Source organism: Arvicanthis niloticus, chromosome X (genome assembly GCF_011762505.2).
Source record: "Arvicanthis niloticus isolate mArvNil1 chromosome X, mArvNil1.pat.X, whole genome shotgun sequence".
Taxonomy (NCBI): domain Eukaryota; kingdom Metazoa; phylum Chordata; class Mammalia; order Rodentia; family Muridae; genus Arvicanthis; species Arvicanthis niloticus.
In genome coordinates, this window is record NC_047679.1 from 33495048 (window position 1) to 33504140 (window position 9093).

The following is a 9093-nucleotide window of genomic DNA, read 5'->3' on the forward strand; positions in this document are numbered from 1 at the left end:
AATCCTATGTAGCTATTTTCTTAATTGAGGTTTCCTGCTTTCAAAGGATTTTAGCTTGTGTCAAGCTACATAAAACTATCTGGAACAGTATGGTCCCTCAAACCACCTCTGTATCAGTTGTAGTGTCTCTTTCAGTTTTCTGTTAAGTTATAAATCTGTCCATGGGTATAAATTCCTTTTACAGATAACAAAATCAGTCTCCACATTTCAGGGTAATCAACCAAGCACAGCAAATCACCTACAAAGTTAGTGTGCAATCCTAGCACACTGGAAGTAGACTGTGTAGGTTTCTAGCTACCTAAATCTCAGCTTTGTTTGAGCACCCAAGACCAAGGAGCACTTCTCTCAGGGGATAAGGCTGTGCTGCTCTGTAGGTAGGAACCTTTTAAAATGCACCCTGCTCCAGGGAGGGCAGGGAAAACTTTCTAGTTTCCAGAGGCAGAAAGAAGGTCAGAAAAGGAGTAGGAGCAGCCAGCAAGGATGGATAGGTACAAAAGACATGATTGTGAAGAGGGGCAGTAATGAGGGCATTTATTGAGACTTTGACAAAAAAAACTTGACATCTGTGTACTCACTTATCCAGGACATAGTCACAGACAATGGCCAAATTATTTTTGACTCGTGCAGTAACCTTTCAAAAAGGTATTTTTTAAATTTTAAATAATATATTTTGAAAGAATGTTAGATAATAAGAAGTTTACCTTTTATGAGTTCAACATTGCTTTCTGTGCCTTTACTCAGTATGTAAGTCACAGGTTGGTAATCTTCTGGAAGCTTGGAGGAGCACTTTGAGGTTTGATTCTTACTCTAAAATTTATTTGAAATTTAACTGGACTACTATTTTAATAGAAAATAGATTCTTCTCTTATACAATACATCCCGACCAGAATTTTTACTCCATACATGCCATACAGCTCCTCTCCTACCAGCGCAGACCCTGATCCAGTCCCCATTGGATTCCTCTTCCATAAATTGCAGACCTCCAAGGACAACTATGACCAAACGTTACAAAAGGAAATACAGTAAGCCAAGGTAAACATCTCCCTGGTCCAGGATAAACAAGAAAACCCAATAGGAGGAGAAGAGGTGCAAGTGCAGCACAAAGAGTCTGAGATACATCCTCTCCCACTGTGAGCAATCTCTCAAGACCAACAAGATGACATCCATAACATGTAGAACAATTTTAATCCAGCAACATGGCTGCTCTGCCAAGGGATCCCACCCAAAGGCCTTCTAGATCTGTGTGGTCTAGCTGGAATGACATACATTTCATCCCTCTGGCTGTAATGCAGACACATTTCCTGCACAACTTCAGTCTCAAACAAAGGGTGGTAAAGTTATTTTGTAGAAAGAAGTAGCCATGTTTGAAAGTGAAGTTGAATTGAGGGGCAGACAAAGTAACAAATCAGAGAAATATTTGAAACTATGAGTGAGAGAAAAAATATTCCCAACTCTCAGGAAACAAAAGGAGGCTGCTTAAGAGAGACAAGGTATGGGAGGCAGTTTCACAGAGAAAGCTTGGAGGTGGAGAGATAAAAACCAAGAGAGTGAGAAGCAAGATGATTAGAACAAATTACAGAGGAAGTTTGAGGTCAAGAAGAGGAATTCAGCCAGAAGGCAAAGAAGCAAGTGTGAATCTTTAACAGTGAAGAAAAATTGAGGCCAGAATAACTGAGTTGACAAAGGTGTTTACAATACAAAGAACAGGAAACAGTTATGTACATATACACATACACATACACATACACATACACATACACATACACATACACATACACATACATATCTGTTCTTGAATCCCTAAACCCTACCCACTCCCTGACCTTCTCTTTACTAAAACAGCCTTGGTCTCTGGATTTTAGCTTTATTATTATTTACTTAACAGCTAATGCCTGTTGATATTTGAATGGATATATCACCTAAATGTGTACCTCATGAGTGACTGGACATTGTGATCTTAAAAAAGATCAGGTGGAGTAGAAGATGACATACAAACCTTGCTAGATGCTATGTGTCTAAGACTCCCACAATGCCTTGGCTTACACCATTGACATAGGGTGTTTGCCTCACTCCACCCCTCTGCAAAACTTATGTTCTAGTGCTAATGGTCCTTAAGAACTCCTAAATGTATTGATAGAGCTGTGGTTCCGACCCAAAATCTATCAAGAGAAAATGATGGCTCTGGCTTCAAATATGTCTCTCTGTCTGTCTGTATGTATGTATCACTTTTCTGAAGGTAAAGATACATCTGGCTTCAGCCAATGCCAAACTGTCTGGAGACGACCTTAATATGAATGGGAAACCAGTCAAGACTTTTGTGATAGAAACTCTATTAGCCATTTTTAGTTGTGGTTTTCATTTGTTAACCACACGAAGACACTAAACAGTTTAAGACAATCAAAACTTTATTTTATTCTTGTTTTTAAATTATTCCCGAGGTTTTTCCCATTGCCCAGGAAAATCCTATTTCAATGTCACTTGTCTATTGTGGCATTTTACAAATTAAGACAGAAGTCATTCTAATTTGGTTTCAAAATAATGAAATTCTTCAAACCAGGAAAAACAACAGTGCATGAACTACAAATGACTGAAACTTAAAACTAGTGGACCTGGTAGTAATTGTGTTAGCAATTTGAAAGAACAAGAATCCTAAAGTGACCTAAACAGAATAAAAGTAGAATGCTTCATGGTCTCCTCCCACCAGCTCTAAAGTGAGGGTACAATACTCGATTAGTGGCTTGGTCTGACCTGATGTTAGAAGGGAATTGCCAGTGAACTAGGATGTGCCCAGGTCAGACCTGTTGAAGCATGCGTTGATAGATCCAGTTCTGGACCCTGTCTATCTCATCTTCCAAAGCCTCTGCATACCTTTCAGGGTAGGCTGTGGGGTGAGTTTTAGCAATACTGGCAAAAAACTCCAAGACTTTCATTTTGGTGGTTTCGGCAAAGGCCCTGGGGCCCCAGAGGAACACATGGGTAGGAGGATCACTACTGGGCACCTGCCTGTATTCCAGGTACCCTTCCTGTACAAACTCCTCAGAGATGAGCTTCCTAGGGTCTTTATGTATGTAAGGATCCCTCCCACCACACAACCCTATGTTATTCAGTTTTTCCCAGATAATCTCCTCACTGACACAGTTTCCCTCCATGAAAATGACACCCAATACCACTATGAGGAGGCCTGTCTTGGGCATACCCTGGACATCAGTCAGCATCCCATCATAGGTGATCCCCAGGGCAGTGACAAGGATGTAGGAGTGGACAGAGGCGTCCACTTCTACCATATCAATGCCAAAGACCAGCTTCAAGCACTCAGAGGCCTCACTAAAGATCAGAGGGTAGTACTCATCATATGCCCTACCAACACACTCCAGCATTTCTGCTTTGGTGGTGAATGCCTTCATTCGATATTTGCAAAGCAGAAATTCCACCAAGTCATACACCTTTATGTACTGTGCATGGTGCAACAAATATAGTGGATCTTCCAGCTCTTCTAATGGTTTGATGGAAGCTTCCTCAGATGGGCCATCAGGAATGGAGGCCAGTGCCACACAGGGAGAGGAAGCTCTCTGAGGACTCTGGGGAGGACTTGGTATTCCACCACCATACACCTGATGGGAGGTGGTGCTTGTTTCCTCCTCATCTCCTTCAGCCGTGGTAGTCTGGGCATTGGCTAACTCCTGTTGGGCCTGACCACTGTCTTGGAGGTTGCAGCACTGGGTGTTATGGGGCTCAGCCATTATCACTTTCTTTGGTAACAACAGGCAGGAAGGACAGTCTCCCAATCTAAGCAGGGAGGATACACAGGCCTGATGGAGAAAGGGGAGGGTGAGTAGATTTTTATCACAGACCATGTCACACTGACTTCAAATGCCTTCATGTTTCTTGAGATCTCCTGAGTGGATGCCTCTAGTGGGACAAGGACTCTAAGCAATCCTAGAATCCTGAAAGCCTGAAACAGGAAGTAACCTAGCTGTTTGGAGTGCAGCCAGGTCACAGAGGAGATAAACTCGTGGATACCATTAGAATATTTGAGGCCAGGGAACTTGGAGTGTCTATTTTCTCAGTTGTTGGAACAATTGATTTATACTTGCAGGATGGGCATCCCTATCAGTTCTGAGGATACATAGTTTTGCTCTTCTACGGGAACTGAGGACACTATCTCAGTGGATGATTTTCTTATCTTCCACTTTGGAATCACTGTAAGAGATGCTTACAAAATCACATATATGCTAACTTCTAGTTGGTACCTGAGTTCCCAAGGTTAAAAAAAAGGGAGAGAGGAACTGTGGGGTGTAAACCTACTTAAGGTAAATGGTTTCTTGTGTGATCATTCTGGGCCCTTATGTTTCTCTGTCAAGGGTTGGACACTGCCCTTATCCTGGCCTATAATAAACACTTCAGTGTTCACCTCTCTGGAAATTAGTAAAAGGGATTAATAGAGCTTCATATCTGCCGACCCCTGTTCAGACTAAATTACAAGAGATGAGACAATTTAATGGTTTTCATATGTCCTGAGGTGTCAGATGTCAGACCTGCCCAACACTCTCCTTGATCAGGGACCAGCACTGTACTGCTTCTCCTGATGGTCTAAGGCAGGTTTCTTTGAACCAAGAGCCTATTACTGATATACAGTGGCAAGAGGAATTGAGGTGAGGTAAATCATCTATGGTCTCTGATCTACCTCAGAGCTTACATGAGGGCAGGTAGGGCACATTTCCCCTCTCGTATTAATGCAGGGCATCTTCAGTCCTCACCTTCAGTCCTGACACTCCTGAGATCTTCCCTTTGATGAGTCTTCTCAAATGCCTCTTCACCAGGTTTTTCAGCTCCCTGAGTCCAGTGACCTGAAAACAAGACAGGGTGTATAGCAAGACATCTCCACACAGTACTGCATGTGTGAGATATTTGACAAGTTTGTGTGGGGCCTGTGAAAATCATACAATCTAGGACATACATCATCCCGGGACCCTTGATTTTAACTATGGATACCCACTCTGGTCAATTTGCACTCCTTCATGACATCTGAGAAATGGCACATCCCTTTTTATCTGAGTGGGTTATCCTGGATTGTTCACATGGCTTGAGCTCATCTGGGGTGATATTGGGTTTTGTTAAGACCACATGAGCTTTATTCAACTGATTTCATCCTGACACCTTCCTTTATGTGCAAATGACACAAGACCACATCTCGCTGAAGACTCCCACCTTCCTACCCAAGGTAAAAGTAAGCATGCCACTTAATGCCTCTGAATGTTGCCCTCAGAATGTTATCAGGCATTACAGTGCCTATGTTCTGTACTGTGGACACATAGAGTCCCTAGAATACATGTCTGTGATATGGCTAATACTGGGACTCATCTTTGTTGCCCATAATTTGTTTCTTCTGCCAACAGGACATCACCCCTGGGATCAAAGACTTCACCTCCTAGAGAAATATCAGAACAAATCAGGAAGCATAACAGAGACGCAGTCACAATGCCCACGTAAACAGAAATATCCAGAAAACTATAAGTGAGGTGGCCAGGTTTTGTGGCATCCCTTGCTGTGGGTGGGTTTGTACATTTTTTCACATTTAGTTCTCACCATCATAACTGAAACTCACCTAGACTGCATACAAACCATGGACACCTCCTCTGGTAACCTCTATGTTGCTCCCTCTGCTGCTCTGATAATATCCTTCTGTAGATAGGCCTGCCGACCTTGGAGAGGGGAGAGAAGGGATAATAAAGCATATCTGTATAACAGTGAGTGTCTTAAGGGCCACAAAGCTTATGAGAGCAAGTGAGAAAAAAGTGTCAATGTTTGACTATGTAGTGTGCTGTCCCTAGTGAACCCTAGATTTTGCCTTGACTAGTGATGCATCCTACTCCTCTTTACCATGGACCTCAGAAAAATGTTCTGACCTTATATCTACTAAGGTCAAAGTAGACTACTCCACTTACGACTCCAAGGGTTCTTGCCATATCAGTTTGTGGGGCCTTGGCCCTCTGTTTTTCAATTGATCCAAAAAGAAGTAAGTAATTCTGAGTGCCATTGGAGGATAGAACCTTACTCCTATGAAAGCATTCCACCCAGTTAGGTGAGGATTTTGGTTCAAGCTACAGGACTCTTCAGTATAGCACACACCACAACAGTCAACTCATATTATCTGTCGACTCACTGTACAGAAAGGATGCTCTGTATGCAATGTGAAATTCCATTAACTCTGATAGTAAGGCAGTCTACAAGCTCAAAACAGAAAATGTTCTGTGTCCTGCAAGTCCTTACATATACATGTAGTGGTATGGCAGGTGTACTTAACCAAAAATAATGGTTCCTGTTTCTTTCAGGTGAGCCAGTCGTTACAATAGGATTGACTCAGGCTGTCTGCATTGTATAGGGCATCTGAACTCTACCATCAGCTTACACTTGAGTCAGGAAGAGACCAAGTCCTGCCTCCCCCAGGAAGTTCTAAAAATGCCATCTGTACTATAACCAACGGCTGGAAACCAGACTGGGCAAACATCTGATTCCTACAAGGGCCCAACCTTTGTGTCTACTAGACAGCAGAGCTGAAGCTGCTTTATCTGGGGACCTTCTGTTATGAAAAGGGGCTTTGTAGTCTACTGTACACTCACCTGGACCCTGAAAGCTTGTATCACCCCTCCCAGAACATGAAAGCTCTGTTATGACACCTCCCTAAGCACCTAGATGTAGGTATTGCAGAGAGCGATTCATTCCCTTAAGTGAGAACTGGAGCATTCTCTAAATTCCAGAAATCACACAAAATGTTTGGAGTCTTCCAAATGACCTCCTGCAGTTGGAGAAGCTCACTCCTACCAACCCAGAGGGTTTTGCTGCAAGCCTCTCAAAGGAATACAATGTTGCTTGATTATCTGGCCCTTTCTTTCTCCCTTGGATGAGGCTTCTGCAGCCAACTCACAGAGAACATGTTAACTGACAACATATTCCTCTCTGCAATCTTCCTAAAGGTCTCCTAGATAATGATTCTCAGGGAAAGGAAGGGAAGAGGCCCATTCCTCCAAATGGACCCACTGAACTACAACTTGGGTACCCTCTTGATCAGTATTTTTAACCCTTCCTAATGCTGAGTATGTTTAATAGAGTTTCTCATGTGGTTGTCACCCACAACCATCAAATTATTTTGGTTGCTATTCCATAACTATACTTTTGCAACTGCTATGATTCATAATGTAAACATCTTCTATGCCGGGTATCTGATATGTAACCCTAAAAGGGGTATGACCCAAAAGTTGACATCCACACTGGTAGCCTGCCAGGGGCCTTAGCAACAGACCCACAGGCAAGTTACAGAGCCTGAATGTGAAGCTACCACTTGGGCTGATGTAACTATTAAAAACTGTTTTTCTGTGTCTTTGACAGTGAGCACAGGCTGATTCCTGCATCTGGGGCCATGATTACTGCCCAGTGATTATGTTATGTGGCCCTTTCTCTGAACTGCAGCTTCTATGGTCCACTCTCAGATCTAACTTCCTCCCTGAATGTGATGTAAACCTCCTTCTGGGAACTCCTTAAAAACACCTGTGTTCATGGTGCAAGAAGATGGACTCAGCAAGCAGCTCATGCCAAAATGCATGGCATACTCCATGCAATACTAACTGAAGGGTGAAATCTGCATTCCCATTGCACCTTATAACCTGATGGAGACCTTTGGCCTCGTGTAAGCTGACACACACACACACAAACACAACACAACACAACAGACACACACACACACACACACACACACACACACACAACGCATTTCTGTCTTTCTCCAAGGAGTATCACAAGATGATGCTGAGTCCTGGAACTCCCTATATGCAATCTGGAATCTTGGATACAGACCTAGTCCCCACAGAACTGCCCCCATTTGGATTAAGTCCCTGAAAATGATACAAGTTAGCTAGGTTGTATGAGAATAACCATCTAGAAACCAGCTACCAACACACACTCTCTTCTCCCATTTTTACTTTAAAATGATTGCTGATCCCTGGTTTCTGAAGTGGTGCCTATGCTCAGAGTCCTCACAGAGTGAAGACGATGAGGCTTATTTCATAAAAGGCCTGTGTTTGGTGGAGTTCACATTTGCCATCCTAGAGGCTGTAGGGTCAAGCAGAGGTTTTACAATACATTTCTGGGAACTCGTTTCACCCAGGATAGTATTCCAGCTCCTTCTCTCACAAAAGAACTTAAAATAGTGACTATCCTGACTCTTCAGGTATCATGGAGCAAGGATCTAGATCCTACCAGTGAGCTCTACTTGGAGCTATGCTAACAATAGGGGATGTCTCTTTCCCAAAGACAAAATCCTGGGCAGGAAGAGATATTTTCTCAGGGGAAATATGTGTGTCAAAAGTTTTGTTCTTTTCCTGAAATTCTTTCCTCAACTGGCACAGTGAGGACTTGCAAAATGGCACCAACTCCACAAAGTCACCTGATATAAAAGGCTGACCAATCACTCTATCTCAAAAATCAGCCCAGAAATTTCCTAAAAAAAAATTAGGACCTTACAAAACATTCCCAAATTTCCCATGTCACCAGATAGATATGGCTGTTGAGTGTCTCATTACCTAAAGTCAGCACTGAGGCAGGCTTGAAACTCACTGAACCTCACCCAATGGCCTTCAGGCTCCCAAGTCCTCCTACATGCAAACTGTCACCGAGGTTCTTTACACTAAGGAGGCTCCTGTTTCCTTCAGGATCCCAAAGGGATACAAACCTAATTAATTCTTTGAGCCTATGACTCCTGGATCCATCTTCAACCAGCCACTCCACGAGTTCACTCCACACTAAAACTGTCACCTGATCCTGCCTTTCTGGGAACCTGTAAAAGGATGCATAAAGACAGAGTCCAGGATGAAATGGGGTATGGGCTCATTCCCGCGAAGCTGCCCCTACTTGCTGAGGATATACCATGCATACGGTATTATCTGGGTCCCACTGACCCAACCCACCCTTCCACAGTCCACTCTCAGCTACTAGTTTGACACAGCCAACTGTTCCGTAGCTTTTCCCCATGCATGCTTCAAAATGGCAACTTTACGCAGTCTCTAGAATCGAGGAATAAGAACCTAGTTCCCCCCAGGT

General features: G+C 43.1%; 1 protein-coding gene across 1 annotated transcript; it reads right to left on the bottom strand.

Annotated features, from left to right (window-relative positions):
• Positions 1 to 2792: 2792 nt before the first annotated feature.
• On the bottom strand, positions 2793 to 3740 carry LOC117695241 (melanoma-associated antigen 10-like). The gene has a single exon (XM_034486090.1). It carries the CDS (start codon positions 3738 to 3740, stop codon positions 2793 to 2795), a length of 948 nt encoding a protein of 315 aa, XP_034341981.1.
• Positions 3741 to 9093: the final 5353 nt, after the last annotated feature.